Raw genomic sequence first — 20,012 nt, 5'->3', positions numbered from 1 at the left:
CTCCAGGTAAGAACACTGGAGTGGGTTGCCATTTCCTTCTCCAATGCATGAAAGTGAAAAGTGAAAGTGAAGTCGCTCAGTCGTGTCCGACTCTTAGCGACCCCATGGACTGCAGCCTACAAGGCTCCTCCATCCATGGGATTTTCCAGGCAAGAGTACTGGAGTGGGGTGCCACTGCCTTCTCCTTGGAAAAAGCTGGCAGTCTTTTAAAAATTCTAAGGCCTGACTGCCACCTTTAGACATTAGACTCAATTCCTGGACATGGAAATGTTTTTAAAGCTCGTCAAGTGATCCCAATGGGCACCAAAGTTTAGGACCCACTTTTTTAATTACATAGAAACTCAGAAAGAGATACATGGAAAGGACCTGTGGTCATAGGTTTTATAAGAATAAAAATAGGCTGACAAATAAATAATTCAGTTGATTTCAGTTTTTTTTTTTTTTAGCAGCAACCATAGGTATAAAATTTCTTTGAATATTATGCAGATATTTCTGTCCTCTTAGGCTCCTGAGCTTCTAAAATTTATGAGAATTCACAACTGATGACATAAAGAAGTTATTTTGAGGATGAGCAAAATTTTTCATCAAGACTCATGACTTCATGATTGATTTTAAGAATAATCTCAAGTGGTAAAATTAATTTTCCTCTACAACTTTAAAGGGAACTTCAGGTTTTATTTTATCTCATTAGCTGCCTACACATTAAAACATTAAGAAAAGCAATTCATATTACCTCCTATTTGTTGTAACTTTTTTTTTCCTTTTTCTCAGAATAAAAACAGGCTTCCCTGTACAAAATGAGTAACTAATCATTTAGCACTTATCACATGCCAGGGTATATGGAAAAATTAATATCAAAATGGCCACAGTCCTACAAAGTAAGAATTATGATGTCCATTTTACAGATCAGGAGCATTTTATAGTAAGCTGTGTGAGGTCACACCACTAGGAACTGACCAGCCAAAATATGGAACCAGGTCTTTGTGCTTAAAGAGTCTGTGCCTTTTCCACACTCCAGAGAACCATAGTCCTGCCTCTATCTTTGCAAACTGCTTCAATTCTCTACAAGGTAACAGTGAGCATCCTTCTGTGGGGGGAAGCCTGGGAAAATCCAAGAGAATTTCCTTGGCAACTCACAGATTAGACTCGACCTAGAGCTGTGTCTGACCTCCTGGATCACGTAGAGTCAAGCCAACACTGGTCTCATAAAAAATTCACAATAAGTTGAATTCTTTTTATTCCTACAGTTCTTCCAATGGGAAAAATGGTGAAGATGTTTAGTTTCATCCTTGTCACCACTGCGCTGGTAATGGGCAGGGGAAGCTCGGTAAGCTTATTACAAAAACTATTATATTTTTAATTCCTGCTTTGATCTTAATTTTCTCTTGCAAAAAAACTGTAGTAACTTGTCACTGAAAAAACTAAGGAGGAAAACTGAAAAAGATTTGTGGAAGCACCTGCCACGTAATAGGCATTATTAAGTGCTTTAAATTTTTTTTAGAGTAAAAAATCAGTATTCACACTTAAGTCTTTTTGATTTACTGAGGTTATTTGGGTGGTTACATGGTATTAAGAATTTAAAAGCTCTTTCAGATTTACCTTGAGCTTTGTAATATTGGACACTGTCCATGTAAACTAAACAGATTATTTGAAAGTAATTGCAATGCACTTGTGCTGCCCTCCCTGAATAAAAGTGTGAAAACACTCATTTACTCAAAGTTGTAGGAGAAAGAAAATCCCTAATTTTTTTAAAGATCTTTTTTTCCTTGATGTGGACCATTTTTAAAGTCTTTATTGAATTTGTTACAATATCACTTCTGTTTTATGTTTTGGCTTTTTTGACCACCAGGCATGTAGGATCTTAGCTTCCCAACCAGTGATCAAACCTGCAACCCCTGGTTTAGAAGGTGAGATCCCAGCCACTGTACTACAGGGAAGCTCCCCCACTAAGTTTTAAATAAGTTTACTAACACTGTATATATAGTCACATAAAAATTGAACATTCTTGCCCTGTAATCCTTTAGTCACTTTAAATTGTATAGTTCACTGTATTTAACAGTATCACAACCAATCTTCCACTGTTAGAAAGCAAGGCAGAATTCCAGATGCCATAAAATGACTTTGCTGTTCATTTTTTAGACAGGTATGACTGAGGGGGCTAAGCAAATAATTGGTTCAGACAGAATGAATCAGAGTGGTGAGGTGAAAGTTACAAAAATACGAAATAGTACTAGAGATGAACTTCTTTGGTGGTCCAGTGGTTGGGAATCTGCCTGCCAAAACAGGAGACAGGATTTCGATCCCTGATCCAGGAAGATACCACATGCTGAGAAGCAACTAAGCCCGTGTGCCACAGTTACTGAGCCTGTGCTCTAGAGCCCCGGAATCGCCACAACTGAAAGCTGCGTGCCCTAGGGCCAGTGCTCTGCAACAAGAGAAGCCGCGAGGAGAAGCCTTCACACCACAACTAGAGAGCAGCCCCTGCTTGCCACGACTAGACTAAAGAAAGCCTGCACTCACCAACCGACAAAGACCTAGAACAGCCAGAAACAAATAAAGAAATGAAAAGTTTAAAGAAAGAGAAATAGTCCTAGAGAAACAGCCAGGAGCGAGTCGCTGACTTGGTACTGGAGATTGGAGAGAGGGGGCCTCTATTGTCATTGTCACTCACTTGCTGTAAGACTTTCAGTTTTGAGGTTGAATTTCTGTTTTTACATTATAGTCCATAGTGAAAAAACGCACCTCTTTCTTTTTCCCAAATAGGATATCTGCTGTTCAAACTGCCTAACAGAGTGCCCAGAACACAGTAGGTCCTCCAATTTATGGAAGAAATATATATAAGGTGCTTCCCTGGTAGCTCAGCTGGTAAAGAATCTGCCTGCAAAGCAGGAGACCTTGGTTCAATCCCTGGGTTGGGAAGATCCCCTGGAGGATTATGGAAGGAATACATATAAGGTAGCAGATAAAGATAGGAACAGGAAGTTATGTGAATATAAATTGAGAAATATACCTGACTCTAATTAAATGCCTATAAAAGGAAATAATATAAAAGTAGTATAAAGCACTTACATGTTAAGAATCGTAATTTCTCAGCAAACATTTGCATTTATCACAGGAGATCATGACATGAGCTGCAAACAGAGATGTCAAAGTAAAAATGGGAAAGTGGCAAAAATTTGTGTTTTGTCCTTTTTTTTCATGGTCCCCAAGTAACTCTCCCAGTGTTAAATACTTAAGAGCCTTTATTACAGCTTCTTGGTCTCAGTAGCTCTTCCCAGGAGACCACCTCTGCAACTCCCCTTCCCAACTCACCACATTTGCTTTATTTCTGGAGGAATCTGCTCAGTCAAATGCCACTTTAGAAAGGAACTGATAAACTCGTTCATGTGCAGCATTCTTGGATTATTTGCCTTTGTTAAAGTAGCTGATTCAACTGAAAAACTCAGGCTTCTCCATCCCTTTTTTGAAGTCATTGAGGGAAAAACACTATACCAAGTTAAAGTGACTCCAGTCGTATTTCTAGCAACAGGTAAATTGGTAAGATGCTCGGGGACAGGAGGAACTGAAGTAGCATCCTTTATAAAGATGGCCATGTGTCACCAGGTTATAAGCATTCAAATATATTTTTAAACATGTTAATACCAAAAGATCATTCAAAAGCCTTGTTTATTTTAGAAACTGCAACACTAGTCATGCATAAAGCACTTTCCTGTTAAGAAAGCACTCAGGAGAAGACATATTGAGATTGAGAGCAGGGACCTTGAACTGGATGTGAATCCAGACTCTTCTTGCCCACTGAATTTTTGAGCAAGTTTACTCAAAGATGAGCTCTTTCCTATCTCATGGAATTGTTATGAGGATCAAATGAAGCAGCGACTCTAAAGCTCTTAGCATGGTCATTTAGATTATAGCATTTTTTTAGTTCAAAAATTTCTTATTCTGGTAAGCCATTTCTTTTTCTTCAAATGCATGGTTTTCGGACCTCTAAACACTTCCTGGTTAGAATACTATTCTGAAATGGGAACTGGGGACAAAATTGAACCATAAATTTAGCAACTCATTCCGGGGGCTTATTTTCTGTAAGACAATATGCACATTACTTTGCAGGCTCTGGAGAACTGCCTCCAGGAGCAGGCGCGGCTCAGAGCCCAAGTGTACCTGCTGGAGACCCGGGTCAAGCAGCAACAAGTCAAGATCTCACAGCTTTTGCATGAGAAGGAAGTCCAGCTCCTTGATAAAGGAGAGGAGAATAGTGTCATTGACCTTGGAGGCAAGAGGCAATACGCAGGTCAGAATTTATTTTTATTTCTTTTTCCTTAATTAATTTTTTATTGGGGTATAGTTCATTTACATAATCTAATTTTCTTAAGTGTTTCAATAACTTAATGTTGGGGTTTCCCTGGTGGTCCAGTGGTTAAGACTCCACCCTTCCAATGCAAGGAGCATGGGTCCCGTCCCTGGTCAGGGAAATAAAATCCCATATGCTGTGCAGCTTGGCCAAAAAAAATTTTTTAAGCCAAAGCTTATTAAAAATAATAATAATAAAGATTTTTAAATAAAAAATAAATTTATGACACAATGATAAGATAGATAATAAAAAGTGAAAGTCGCTCAGTCATGTCTGACTCTTCATGGAATTCTCCAGGCCAGAATACTGGAGTGGGTAGCCTTTCCCTTCTCCAGGGGATCTTCCCAACCCCAGGGATCGAACCTGGGTCTCCCACATTGCAGGCAGATTTTTTACCAACTGAACTATGAGGGAAACCCCTAAGACGGATAATAGACATCCTATGTGACTGTTTGGGGGTATAACAGCTAAAAAAAAATTCCTGAAATCAATAGATCTGTATTTAATATTCTTCACAGATATTGTGAGCATGAAGGAGGAGAAGGAGGAATAAACTATGAAATACAAATCCAATTCAATTTTACTCTATTTTTCAGCATACAGTAAAACTACTGCAGAATCTATCAAGAGCAAAAAAAACACTCAATAAACAAAATACATAATAACACATAAATTCTAAGAAAATACATAATATATTTAGCATAATATATAATGTAATGTATAAAATATATAAAAATTTGCTCACACCAAAGGGTATGTTTTTGGTCTCCTTAAATTTAAAAAAAAGGTTAAATATTTATGTATGATCCATAGAAATAAATTTCTTTTTTCTTATTTATAAGTTACTGTATTATTACTAAATCAATTATTTTCTGAATCCTAATTCATCTCATAGTAGGAAACACCTAATTACATACAACCTGGCAATTTTTGAAAACAATGCACAAATCACATGATTTTTATACAACATATAGTTAAATGTATTTTTTAAGCTTTTGGGTGTGATTGAATTATGTGCCTTTATTAAAAGATTAGTCTACCAAATTCACACTTATTGTTGACAATCAAAACAGCCTTTTAGCATCATCTGTTCGGCCAACACAACCACTAGTTTAACCATGTCCCCTTGTGCAGGAGCCCCCAGTATTTACGAGACAGTATCTCAAAAGGCAGTATGTGTAGCGTTTAAAGTAGAGACTCCAAAGCCTGGGCTCAAAGTCCAGTTGCACATGTTGCTAGAAGTGGCCTTTGAGCAAATTACTTGACCTCTTTGTGCCTCTAATTCCTCATCTGTAAAATGGGAGTGATAAGGATACCTATTTCTTTGGTGTAAAGATCAAATAAGTTAATAGATCTAATGAATGATTACAAAAGCATTTCTCATTTGGCTCAATGAATGCCAGCTCTCTACCTACATTATTATATCTTCTCTCCTTTACTTTCAGAGGAGAGAGCCCACCAATCCTCCGCACAGCAATATTGCAACTTCCTCTCTCTCCTCTAAATCTCATCTTATGTTGCCTGGGGCTGAGGATGGCATTCCTGGCATTTCCCAGCATGCTCTGTGGCATGTGGCTGAGCTCAGGCTGGCCTTCCTTTGAGTTTAGAATGTGGGGGTCCTTAGTGCCTTTGGTTCTCAGTCACCATTCTGGGACAAAAGGAAAAAGTTCATTTGGCAGGCTGGCACGTCCCTTTGTGAAGCTTCAACATTCGTGCTTCCAGCACGATTTGCTTTCTGCTTGAGCAGAGCGTATTCACCTCACCCAGTTTAACACACTGTTTGTCAAACAGAGGGCAGGAAGCCTTGGCCTCACTCTAGCATTATTTAAGTATCCAAAAATTCTTTTTTAAACTCCCGTGAGCACAGATCTCTCTAACCCTACCCCTCTTCTGCCTATTCTCTGGGGTGGTTGAAATCGTAGTTTGAAATATCTAGTTAATATTTTAAACCCTCTATTATTTGAACTTTCTATCAGAGTAAAAGTCACATTTTCCCAAGGCAGGCTCCTTAATCTATTTGCTGTAAGAAATTGAGCTAGTGGCATTTTTTTTTCTTTGTTTGGGTTTTGTTTTTGTTTTTTTTCAGTGGAAATCTTTCCTCTGAATCTTAAGTTGTGTTTGGCATTTTCCTGTGGGAAGATCAAAAAATTTTTAAAAACTTAAATTCAGAGTTGGCATAAAATAAGAACAAATAGAAAATGTTGGCTGAAAACTCCATATTCACAGAGTTTTCCAGAGGAAAATGTTATAGCTAATTATTTCCATATTTGCTTGGGAAATAGTCTGAACCTTGTGAGTCTTTACTATTCAGCTGTTTGGTAGGTGGTTAAATGTAAGGAAAGAGCTGTTTTCCTAACAAGCTTATACAGAGTGAAGTAAGAAAGAGAAAAATAAATATTGCATATTAACACATACATATGGAATCTAGAATAATGGTACTGATTAACCTATTTGCAGGGCAGGAATAGAGATGCAGACATGGAGAAAAGACTTGTGGACCCAGCAAGGGGAAGAGAAGGTGGGACTAACTGAGAGACAAGCATTGATACATACACTGCTACTGCTGCTGCTGCTGCTGCTAAGTCGCTTCAGTCATGTCCGACTCTGTGCGACCTCATAGACAGCAGCCCACCAGGCTCCCCCATCCCTGGGATTCTCCAGGCAAGAACACTGGAGTGGGTTGCCATTTCCTTCTCCAATGCAGGAAAGTGAAAAGTCAAAGTGAAGTCGCTCAGTCATGTCTGACTCTTCATGATCCCATGGACTGCAGCCTACCAGGCTCCTCTGTTTCTGGGACTTTCCAGGCAAGAGTACTGGAGTGGGGTGCCATTGTCTTCTCCAGATACATACCCTACCATGTGTAAAATAGCCAGTGGGAGGCCACTGTAGCGCACAGGGTGCTCTGTGACAACCTGGGGGTGTGGGGTGGGCTGGAAGGGATGCTCAAGAGGGAGGGGATACATGTGTACTTACGGTTGGATCACCTTGTACAGCAGAAACCAACACAACATTGTAAAGCAATTATCCTCCAATTTAAAAAAAAAGTAAGTGGAAAAAAAAAATCTGCTTACTCTAATGAAAATTGCTGTGCAATGTACTTGACCACAAGATGTAAGCTTTTGAACAACCTTGAACTAATTTTAGATAATCATTTTCACATTGTTTTTCTTCTTGTTTAACTGCAAAACAGGATTTAAAAAAAAAATAATCCAGGATGTGGAAAAGAACACAGGGGCTTCTGAATCTCAAAAATAAATACATGATTAAGGCCTAACTCATTAGAAAAATGGACATCTCACCAAAGCAGTAGTAAATGATGGGTCTCAACCTGATGAGGGCTTTAGAAAGTGACTAAGGTTCTTTATTTTTGTTTCTCCTCTGATTCCTATTGCCTGTTCAATCTATTTAATGTGGGATATATTTTATTTGTAACAAAATTATAGACAATTTGGCATCAGAACAATGAAAATGAAGAAAGAACTTAATATGCTAAAAGAATGAAATTGTCAATCAGGGAAAGAAAATTTTCATTAGGTACAATTGAACATAAAACATTATATTAATTTCTGGTATATAATATAATGATATGATGTTTGTATATATTGTGAAATGATCACTACACTAAGTCCAGTTAACATCCATCACCATTTATAGTTACAGAATTGTAGAAAATATTTTTTTTTAAAAGGAGGAATTTAACAAAATAATAAGGGTAAAATTTGAAAGTTAGTGATGTTAAATTATAGTATTTTTTATTAAAAAAATACCCAATTGTGATTGGGTATCCTTGAAACTATCTCTTTACAGTGGCCATCAATTCAACTACCCTAAAGCAGAGCTGCCTGGGCATCTAAACAATAGTGAGTTCGTGTCTGCCATATGGGCTTCTGCAGTGGCTCAGTGGTAAAGAATCCACCTGCAATGCAGGAGGATTGTGGGAAACAATCCATCTGCAATGCAGACGCCAAGTTGATCCCTGGGTTGGGAAGATCCCCTGGAAGAGGGCACGGCAACCCACTCCAGTATTCTTGCCTGGGAGAATCCCATGGACAGGGGAGCCTGGTGGGCAATAGTCCATAGGATCCCACAGAGCTGGAGTTGACTGAAGTGATCTAGTACACACATATCAGCCGTATTCTCTAATTCAGCCCAGATCAGCCTACATGAGACCAATGGTTATTAATTTATCCCACCTCCACATGATTTACGGAGAAGGCAATGGCAACCCACTCCAGTACTCTTGCCTGGAAAATCCCAGGACGGAGGAGCCTGGTGGGCTGCAGTCCATGGGGTCGCTAGGAGTCGGGCACGACTGAGCAACTTCACTTTCACTTTTCACTTTCATGCATTGGAGAAGGAAATGGCAACCCACTCCAGTGTTCTTGCCTGGAGAATGCCAGGGCTGGGGGAGCCTGGTGGGGTGCCGTCTATGGGGTCGCACAGAGTCGGCCATGACTGAAGCGACTTAGCAGCAGCAGCAGCACATGATTTAAGAAACAGATATTACTTTTTGGTGACAAATTGGTAGCTTCAGTGGTCAAAGAAATATCAGCGCAGAGAAGACCGCAGGGATGAAATAATAGAAACTTGCAGTTTTTAGCAAAAACATCTAAGAATGCATGGACTCTACGAAATTTCAGTGGGTGAGTAAAAACTCTGGTGAGATGGGGAGGTTATAAGAATCTAACAAGATTACTATTTTGAGTTCATTTCCAGATGTTCAGAATGATTTAAATGCTGTAAATCTAGATAATCTGTATTAAATTGTTTGGTATTATATTTCTACTTTCATTTTAGTGCCATGAGAGAAAAAAGTTCTGTACTGTCTGATAAAGATATGTTTCACTTAAATATACTGTAATTAACTAAAACATAATTTCAGACTCTTCTAAAAAAATCAGAAATGAGAAACCATATATCTATTTCACCATTTTATTTTTTCCATGATCATATCAAGAAGTCAGATGATAATTATATCATCTAGAAAAAAAGAACTTCCTAGTAGCCACTGGAAGATGTACAAGATGCAGTTTTAAACAGCTGATTATCTACATCATGTATTTATCTGTCTCCATTAGTATTGAGTAATCTCATTCAGCGGCTCCCTTTAAAAAAAAAAAAAAAAGACACATGACAAATATTACATTACTTTGTTTTCCAAACAGATTGTTCAGAGATTTTCAATGACGGGTACAAGCAGAGTGGATTTTATAAAATCAAACCTCTCCAGAGCCCAGCAGAATTCTCTGTTTATTGTGACATGTCTGATGGAGGAGGATGGACTGTAATTCAGAGACGATCTGATGGCAGTGAAAACTTTAACAGGTGTGCTAATTATGATATAAGGATTTATTTGGAGTAGGAAATATGAGGTTTACCAAAGTTAAGCCTCTTTATTATACCTGAAGTATATTAGAACTTCATTCTTTCTAAATAAAAGTACATTAGCTAATCAAGAAGATATTGTGGGTAGGGGTAAAAGTGTGCACCTTGGGTACTGCAAAGGTCTGTTTGGATTTTGCTAAAGTCAGCTTTCACTTTCATTTTTTTAGAGACTGGAGTGACTATGAAAATGGCTTTGGAAATTTTGTCCAAAAAAATGGTGAATATTGGTTGGGTAATAGAAATCTTCACCTATTGACCACACAAGGTAAGGTTTACCTCATACCAAATTCACTGGAAATACAAAAAGGGAACACAACTGTTTTTCTCTAAATCCTAGAACTAATTCAGTAACTACTATGATTTGCAGATGGCCAATAATCCCTTTTGGGAAATAATCTCCTTTGTAAAAGGTGGCTGCTTAGACCTAGGTTGTGGGAGAGATATTTCTCACATACATTTTTTCTGTTTCTGGGAAGGAAATTACTGTCATAATCATTCTTTTAAATGACTTGTATGACTCAAAACATATATATTGTATGTATAACAAGCCACTTACGAATTTAGTGACTTAAAACAACAACTCTTTATTATTTCTCACAAATATACGGGGCAGCTGGGTGGTTTTGCTCCTTAGAGCTGGGCTCTGCTGATCTCGCTGGGCTTGCTCATGAGCTGGTGACCAGCTTCCTCATCAGTGGGAGGCTGGCTGTCCAGCTCACTCCACATGGTCTGTCATCTTCCAGCTGGCTAGCCTGGACTTGTTCTTGAAGCAGAAGCAGAGTTCTAAGAAAGAGAATGAAAGCACATAACTTACTTGAGACCTAGACTCAGCAATGGCACACAGTCACTTACACTGCCTTCTATTTTGGTGAAAACAAGTCACAGGACCAGCTCAGATGAAAGGAGAAAGGAAATAGGCTTAATGGGAGGACTTAAAGTCCCATTGCAAAGGGAAAGGTGAAGAATTGAGGAATTATGGCTGTTTTTGGAATCAAATACCAAAGAATATAAATGTTCTTATTCCCACCCCCCTCCAAATCTTAATTTGAAAAACTTGCAAGATACAACAAAACTGGAAGAGATTTCAACCTACCACCTAGATTTTACATTAACATTTTAATCCCGTAACTTTTCATCTATCCATCCATCGATCCGTTTCTTTGACATTTCCAAGTATATTGCAGACATCTGTATCATTCCCTCTGTCTGCTTTTGCATGGATGTCTTTAACTAGAGTTTGACATTTGTTTAAAGTATCACTAGCTTAATATTTTCCAAGCTTCCCTTTTCCATGTTCTTTTGCTCCAGTCCTTTATCTTCCTTACCTCACTTTCTACCTGAGATTGTAGTCAGTTCCACTCAAATCTGATTCTTAATGCTTCATAAAAGACAATTGTATTGCTCAAGAAAGCATGTTAAATCACACTGGCAAGGCACTAATTGTAAGAGCAAGGTTTATTCATTCCAAACAAGTTAAGGAAAGTGATTTGTGTGTCTATATTCATAATTGTATTATAATTATAGAGATCTTAGAAACACCCCAGGATAGTAACTTAGAGAGGATGGATAATCCTAGAAATCTAAAGCTTTCTTTGTACATTCTTCTTATGATCAGTGTTCTCTAAATTTCAAAGTATTTATTATCCTACTTGTGTTTTATGATAGATATATAACATTTATCATACCAATTTCTGTTTCTTTTACATATTAATATGCATCTGGTTTTTCATTGAAACTATGAAAACCCCAAGAAGTAACCCTTGGATCCTTTTAAACATACAGAATTCAAACTTATTAATTAATAATAGTGAAGGACAGGGAAGCCTGGTGTGCTGCAGTCCATGGGGTGGCAAAGAGTCAGACATGACTGAGCAACTAAACAACAACAAATATTATTAATTAATTATTTTAAAAATAAATATTATTTTTCAAATTATTATTAAGTATTTATTTGTCCAGATGCACCTTGGCAACATATCTACTTCACATTCTCATTGGTGTTTCAGGCTGGCTACTCTCATGGTGGCAAAAATGTATTTATCAGTTCCAGGGGTCACAACTGCATAGAACATCATCCCAAGGAAAAAGAGTGACTTTCTCCCTACATTTCTTTTCTTTCCTTTTTATTTAAAAAAAAAAATATTGTGGCTGTACCACAATATCCCCCATGTGCGGCATGAGGGATCTTAGTTCCCAGACCAGGGATAGAACTCATGCCCTGTGCAGTGAAAGCACAGAATCTTAGCCACTAGACTGCCAGAGAAGTCCCCATGCATTTCTTAATTATGAGAGCATTTAAAGCTAAGGAGTTGCCTCTTTAAAATAACTTTATCCCCATTATATAAATTTTGGCTGGAAGTGTTTGCAGTAAAGCTAATTTAGAAATGATCCAAAATTGAATTTTTATTTACTCATTGACTAAAGAGATATTTAGATGGTTACCTAAAAGTCTAAACCTCTTCTATAATGCAAAGTACTTTTTAGGAGCATTGATTTAGCCTTTATTTCTGCTCTAGTCCACTTCACAGTCTTAGCTCACAGAACATTTACTACCTTTTGATCAGATTAAAGTGTCATCTTCCTTGAAATCCCACTTTAGAGAGCTCCATGAGCCAAGGAATCTGTGGGGCCAGAGAGTCTCCTAGACTCACTCTGGCGATATAGAGTCCAGCATTCTCTACTGAAGAAGCCTTGACTTTGTCTCCAGGACCTATTCATGCCTCTTCTTCATCTGTCCCCTTGTAGGAAAATTGTACATCTGATGTGTGCACCCCTAAGTCTGAGGGGAAGTGAAGAAACTGCTTTTATTTTGGATGTCAACAGAGCTTGGTGTGCAGTCTTGAATGACCATAAGTGTGGGCAAGGCCCTTTGCTCTGTGTGATGGAGATTGGGGTGGGACAAGAGAGCAGGCTGACCATGGGCCAGGTCTGCATGACCTGCTGCTGTGTTCCAGCTTAGAACTAGGAAGAGGCTAAGACTCTGAATTCAGACCTGATCTTACTAGTCACTGTGAAATTTTATTTATCAAAGTAGAAGGACTGAATACAAATACATTATCTGACTGTCAGTTTGATTTATAACTTTTTATGTTTCTAACAATAGTTCTGTTTCTGAAAGAGTAGTCTTTATTATTTGCAAATGATGAGACAATGAAGAAAAGCTGATTACTTGATGGTATCAGCTATTTCAGTCATTATTTAATGTTGAAGATCAACATCCTTACCAAAAGTAAGAAAAAAAAGTCAACTTTTAAACTTCATAAAACTTCTGTTTATTCACTGTTAGATTTCTTAATCTATGTACTGAAAAATGACTTGCTTTCTGTTCTTCTTTGCCAAGTGAATTACACTGGCTCTTATCTATAATAGATCTAGTAGAAATGTTCTGCCTTTAATATTACATTCCTAACTTTTTCCAAGTAAAATACACAATAAAACATGCATATTGTAAATACAGTGGAGTCACTGTTTATTCTTTGAAAGCTGCCTCATGGTAGAAGGAAATGGTCTAAGTAAAATAGAGCCACAAACTGTTTTTAAGCCTCAGTAAGGAATGATGCTAAAGCTGAAACTCCAGTACTTTGGCCACCTCATGCAAAGAGTTGACTCATTGGAAAAGACTCTGATTCTGGGAGGGATTGAGGGCAGGAGGAGAAGGGGACGACAGAGGATGAGATGGCTGGGTGGCATCACTGACTTGATGGACGTGAGTCTGAGTGAACTCCGGGAGATGGTGATGGACAGGGAGGCCTGGCGTGCTGCGATTCATGGGGTCGCAAAGAGTGGGACACAACTGAGCGACTGAACTGAACTGAACTGAAGTAAATGTCATCTCATACATTAAAAAAAAAACAAAACCCTACAATTTCTGTTTTTTCCCTTTCCTAGGAGATTACACGTTAAAAATCGACCTTGCAGATTTTGAGAAAAATAGCCGTTATGCTCAATATAAAAATTTCAAAGTTGGAGATGAAAAGGTACTAACATTTTCAAATACATATCACCACAAATTAATGTGTAAAACATACAATATAAAACCCAAAGTCAGGGGAAACAAAAATCTGTGATAGAGCCTGATCTTTTATTTATTAAATAAGCCTGTTTTTAAAATAGTAATGGAGAAACCCAGGCGGGCTACACTCCATGGGGTCACAAGGAGTCAGGCACTACTGAGTGACTGAACACACACATACACACACACAAAATAGTAACAACTGATCATGGAAATCACCTCTTTTTCTTTAGAATTCCTATGATTTACATATTGGGGAATATTCTGGAACTGCTGGAGACTCCCTTACTGGAAATTTTCATCCTGAAGTGCAATGGTGGGCCAGTCACCAAAGAATGAAATTCAGCACGTGGGACAGAGATAACGACAACTATGAAGGGAACTGTGCAAAAGAGGATCAGTCTGGCTGGTGGTTTAACAGGTTTGATGTTTCTTAAACACAGTTGCAATTGCATTGATGATATCTGACTGCTGCTGCTGCTGCTAAGTCGCTTCAGTCGTGTCCGACTCTGTGTGACCCCATAGACGGCACCCCACCAGGCTCCCCCGTCCCTGGGATTCTCCAGGCAAGAATACTGGAGTGGGTTGCCATTGCCTTCTCCAATGCATGAAAGTGAAAAGTGAAAGTGAAGTTGTTCAGTCGTGTCCAACTCTTAGCGACCCCATGGACTGCAGCCTACCAGGCTCCTCCGTCCATGAGACTTTCCAGGCAAGAGTGCTGCAGTAGGTTGCCATTGCCTTCTCCAGATATCTGACTGGTAGGCATTAATTATAACATATGCAGGAGTGTTGGTCTGCTTTGTAATACTGGTATTATTAAGTAATCATCCTTATTAGAATCTTTCAGTAATGAAGTAGCTTTAACGATTTGTTCACTGTGTACCTTAGTCAAGCTTGAAAGATACGTCATAGAGAAAAATCAAACTACTGCTTTCATAAAGATTGTTTGCAAATGGAGTTACAGGTGAGTTATCATAAATAGTGGGTCACAAATTGACACAAAGAAATACAGAGCATTTTCGACATTCTAATAACCAGGTAGCTCTTCACCTTCTCCTACCATGTTATTATAAATTTTTCTGTGTAATACTGTTTTACATTTACTGTGACTTTTTTAAAATCATTCAACCCAAGCTCCTCTCAATGCATAAATTTCCTCTAACATTCCTGAAACCTAATTCTATCTTCTGGTTGAATACTCCAATGTTCCTTTATCAGCAAATTCATTCCATTTTTGATTGTACTAAATCAATTTTTCTTTTTTTAATCTTTTTTTGTGTATTGAAAATTTTATGGGGGTGCTGCACTGTGGGGCCTGTAGGATCTTAGTTCCCTGACCAGGGATTGAGCCCAGGCCCCCAGCACTGGAAGCACAGAGTTTTAACCACTGAACCACCAGGGAAGTCTGCTATGTCAACTTTTCTTCATTTTCTTGTATTAACCTGAAATCTTGCTTCTTATTACTTTGTCAGTTTTTTTTCCTCAGTAGTTTCAGAGTAACTGTATTCTTTTTCAACATAACTCTTCGGGTCTGGATAAGAAAATATTTACTGTGCTCCTCGACGTTTTCTCTTCTTTAACTATTCATCGACGTTTCATTCCTTTAACTGTTCTTCACCCAGGATGACTTCCAGACAGTACCTTTTGTTGTCATCACAAAGTTAAGGCAGGAATGGAAAAATTCAGTCTTTCTTTAAAAAAACCTGATAAGCCCACTATATCTACAAAGCAGTTGTGTTCAACAGTTATGCCATGGGCTTTTTTTTTTTTTTCTTTAGTACATGGCCTTTGAACATCTCTTTTTGTCTTTAGAAGACAAAATATCTGGACACTTAAACATTCCATTACAGAATCCTTCGTGAGTATGTCTGGAGTGCTGAGTTTTCCATGTAATTGAGAACTAATCATTTAAATTCCACAATCTAAATTTTAACATTTTTCCATTACGTAAATACTTTTTAAGACATAAAGAATCCTCCATCTTATTAAGTGGAGGTATACCAGACATAGATCTATTTTCCATAAAATCATGAGAATCCTCCTTATGAACATCTTGAGTTATTATGATGTGCTGATTTTAGAGTCATAAATTCTATGGAGGTACTGTTAGCTGTATATAGTGTGGAATATCACATTGAATCTAAGTAGTTGTATAAACACTATTTTATCTGGATTTTGCTTTTTTCAAAGTTTGAGTCCATTTAAACTTTGGTCATTTGTAAAGGAAGTGGAACATACACAGCAGTGAGAGGGGAGAGAAAACCAAAGTTATCTTTCCTACCTAACAGATCAAACAAAGGTGGTGACGATCTTTTTCCCTTATGGTTTTCTCGTTCTCTTTAAAACTGTATTTATCACCTTCTCTTTATCCTCCTTTTTCTTCCCCTTTCCCTCTAAGTTAGCATTATGTAAGAGTTATCAACATTATGTAAAACTTGTCTATAATTCACAAAGTCTCAAGCACCCCTTAATATAACAGAATTCCATACATGGAAATAACAACCACGTTGGTTAATATTAGCAGGAGATCAAAACCAAGTACCCACCCAATTAAATGATAAGTGGCACACAGTTCAACGTGGAATAATAAATGATTTACTTGACTTTAAAGATAGGAGTTCAGGGAAAACAAAGAAAGGCAATTCAGTTGCTGGAGCCACCCAAGGAAACTCCATTATCCTTGGAGTCAAAGGAGATCGTGCAGGTGGAAAGTCAGAAAAGCTGGAGAAAGCCAACTGTTCCAGCAGCTCAGTGCTACTTCTTCCATGCCTGCCTCTGCTGTGGTTTAACTCCATCATCCTCTTCCTGCTTATTCTGGTTTTGTTCTTATTTTTCTCCTGTCCCATAGTTCTTCCCATTTACATAAGCTCTTGGCATTTCTAAGTTTTACCCACCTACTAGGCATTCCTTCCGGAGAAGGCAATGGCACCCCACTCCAGCACTCTTGCCTGGAAAATCCCATGGACGGAGAAGCCTGGTGGGCTGCAGTCCATGGGGTCGCGAAGAGTCGGACACGACTGAGCGACTTCACTTTCACTTTTCACTTTCCTGCATTGGAGAAGAAAATGGCAACCCACTCCAGTGCTCTTGCCTGGAGAATCCCAGGGATGGGGGAGCCTGGTGGGCTGCCGTCTATGGGGTCGCAGAGTCGGACACAACTGAAGCGACTTAGCAGCAGTAGCAGCAGCAGGCATTCCTTTTTATCATAGCAAACCAATCACTGAGTGTTGGTGTCTTCTCTTCTTTACCAATGTAGCATCTCATGTGTGTGCACAAGGCTACTTCTTCATCAAGGGAGCCCCAACCATCTCCCAACCTAGCCTCAAGTCCAGGCTGTTCTAGAACCTGAAAGATGCTGGGAAAAAGTGGTCTTAGAATTGCTAAGGTTTGCTATGTTGACCAGAGTCAGCTTCCTAACAGGATTCAAATCACAGACTAAATAGAAAAATATTAATATATAGAGTAGATATCTCTAGGAAGATAGAATATGTCAAAATATGTATTTGGGAGGCTCAGTCTAGAGTATTTTCTCTTTTGCCGTTACTTCCCATGCAGTTTAAAAACCATAACAGGCTCTTAACACTTGAAGATTTAGCATACATGGTTTTGATTAGTTACATCAATTTAAATTAGGACTGTGGGGACAATTAGCAGGAAAGAATTATGAGGGCTGGTAAGTGAGGCTGGTCAACCACTCAACATTGACGGGTAAATTATATGCTTACTTTGACTCAGTAATTTAGGCACTTTCCATAGATTTTTAGAACTATTCTTTTGCATCTTCCTCTGTGTCCCAGTGTCTGAAATCTTTTCATTGGTTGTAGCAATAAAGAAACATATAGTAACTAATTTAATAACAGTATCCAGAAAATTATCGCCTGCTCTTCGTTTAGCCATATTAGGAGCAAAATGTACAGATCCCAAAGAGGAAGGGGGACATTTTAAAATTTATGATAACCTAACCAGTGTATCTCGGTTGGAACAATGTAGGTAAAAATAATAAACTCTGCAATTAAGACAGATGATCATTAGTTGATACTGGAAAACTTTAAATCATGGTTTGGGTTTTGTTTCTTTACCCCTTTGAGGTTAAAATAATTGATATACTGGTGACTCAAGAGGGAGGAAGGGAATTGAAATTATGAAAGCTAAGTCTTGGCAGTAGATGGATGAACATTTTAAGTGTAAATTATACAGGGAAGCTGGCAAATGGAGCAGCATACCACACCCATACCACTCTGGCTAAGGCTCAGGCTTACCAGGTCATGCTTTTGTTTCCTTGTTTTTCTTTCTTCCTTCCTGCCTACCTCTCTCTCTCCCTCTCTCATTTCCTTCCTTTCTTTCTCATTTAAAGTCTGTTAAGAACAGAGCTACTTTTTTTTTTTTTTATCAATATAAGTGGGACTTCCATAGTGGTCCAGAGGCTAAGACTTCGCACTCCCAATGCAGGGGGCCCTGGGTTTGGTCTCTGGTCAGGGAACTAGATCCCATGTGCTGCAAGAGTGGGATTTTGCATTGCTGCAATGAAAATCAAAGATTCTGCATGTTGCAACTAAGATTAGGTGCAGCCAGATATAAATAAATAAATACTCTATAAGTGGCCTGAGTTTTATCCTGAGAGTTGTTATGGTACTAAAACCCACCAGTTTAAAATACTCATGTTGTAGAAATCTCTTGGCTTTTGGAAACTGCTAAATATTCTCTTATCCAAAAACAGCACAGGAAATTCCCTGGCAGTCCAGTGGTTAGGACTCTGTGCAATCACTCCCAAGGGCATGGGTTCAGTCCCTGGTTGGGGAATTAAAATCCCATAAGCCACAGGGGATAGCCCCCCCCAAAAAAAGAAAAAATGGCAGAATTCATAGTTAAAATATTTTCAGCCATTTGCTCACAAAATAAGGGTTTCAAAGGATATTTTTCTAGTCTGATTGCTTTGTGTTTATTTTTCCTCCCACTAGGTGTCACTCTGCAAACCTGAATGGTTTCTACCACAAGGGTCCCTACACAGCTAAAACGGACAATGGGATTGTCTGGCACACCTGGCATGGATGGTGGTATTCCTTGAAATCTGTGGTTATGAAAATTAGGCCAAATGATTTCATCCCAAATATTGTTTAATTGTCCCTGCTGGGGTTTCAGTTCTGCAGTTTATCTTGGTTTAAGTGATTTGAAAAATGTAGCAAATCTGAATATTCACATGTATGATGATGGCAATTGTTATGTGCACTACTTTTCATTCTTACTTTTCTTACTTCAGGTACTTTCCATACAGCAAATATGTGATACTTACCAAATAAATGTAGATTATATTAATATCTATTGAATTGCTATGTACAAAAGGCTCTGATAAGAGATGATGAGCAAAATATAAAATCATACAGTATAAACATGACTTGGGAGACAACATAGCATAGATATATAATAAATTACATATGAATACAGTTTTAAAAATACATGAAAAAAGTTTAGGAAATGATGGATGGTGAAATCAGCTGCCTGGATGGTAAATATTATGAGTTAGCAATGAACTCAGGTGTCTGACTGCACATCAGAACTTTAAAATACAACCCAGAATCTTAATCACTATGGAACACTCTCTCATATTTTTCGGATGTTTATGTAGACTATACACTTCTTTCAGAATGCAAACTAGCACAGCCACTATGGAGAACAGTGTGGAGATTCCTTAAAAAACTGGAAATAGAATTGCCTTATGATCCAGCAATCCCACTGCTGGGCATACACACTGAGGAAACCAGAAGGGAAAGAGACACGTGTACCCCAATGTTCATCGCAGCACTGTTTATAATAGCCAGGACATGGAAGCAACCTAGATGTTCATCAGCAGATGAATGGATAAGAAAGCTGTGGTACATATACACAATGGAGTAATACTCAGCCATTAAAAAGAATACATTTGAACCAGTTCTAATGAGGTGGATGAAACTGGAGCCTATTATACAGAGTGAAGTAAGCCAGAAAGAAAAACACCAATACAGTATACTAACGCATATATATGGAATTTAGAAAGATGCTAACAATAACCCTGTGTATGAGACAGCAAAAGAGACACTGATGTATAGAACAGTCTTATGGACTCATTTTAACTCTTTTATCAATCTTGTAAGGCATTATTGTTGGTGTTGTTTAGTTGCCAAGTTATGTCCGACTCTTTGTGACCCTATGGGCTGTAACCCACCAGGCTCCTCTGTCCATAGGGTTACCCAGGCAAGAATACTGGAGTGGGTTGCCATTCCCTTCTACAGG

General features: G+C 38.3%; 1 protein-coding gene across 3 annotated transcripts in view; it reads left to right on the top strand.

Annotated features, from left to right (window-relative positions):
• Nucleotides 1-19,106, top strand: part of FGL1 (fibrinogen like 1) — a 50,769-nt gene extending 31,663 nt beyond the window's left edge. The window contains exons 1-8 of one of the 3 annotated variants that reach the window (XM_055567295.1): nucleotides 1,019-1,069; nucleotides 1,248-1,327; nucleotides 4,108-4,288; nucleotides 9,514-9,673; nucleotides 9,901-9,998; nucleotides 13,622-13,710; nucleotides 13,979-14,166; nucleotides 18,704-19,106. In XM_055567295.1, the coding sequence (XP_055423270.1) occupies nucleotides 1,256-1,327; nucleotides 4,108-4,288; nucleotides 9,514-9,673; nucleotides 9,901-9,998; nucleotides 13,622-13,710; nucleotides 13,979-14,166; nucleotides 18,704-18,863 (948 nt within the window). In that variant the 5' untranslated portion in view covers nucleotides 1,019-1,069; nucleotides 1,248-1,255 and the 3' untranslated portion in view covers nucleotides 18,864-19,106. Of the gene's footprint in view, nucleotides 1-1,018; nucleotides 1,070-1,247; nucleotides 1,328-4,107; nucleotides 4,289-9,513; nucleotides 9,674-9,900; nucleotides 9,999-13,621; nucleotides 13,711-13,978; nucleotides 14,167-18,703 lie in introns of those variants that run through there. The other 2 variants (XM_055567294.1, XM_055567293.1) reach the window with 2 other exon arrangements.
• The last annotated feature ends 906 nt before the right edge of the window (nucleotides 19,107-20,012 follow it).

This window comes from Bubalus kerabau, chromosome 2, assembly GCF_029407905.1.
Source record: "Bubalus kerabau isolate K-KA32 ecotype Philippines breed swamp buffalo chromosome 2, PCC_UOA_SB_1v2, whole genome shotgun sequence".
Taxonomy (NCBI): domain Eukaryota; kingdom Metazoa; phylum Chordata; class Mammalia; order Artiodactyla; family Bovidae; genus Bubalus; species Bubalus kerabau.
The sequence above is the reverse complement of the archived record's forward strand: the minus strand, read 5'-3'. Positions and strand labels throughout refer to the sequence as shown.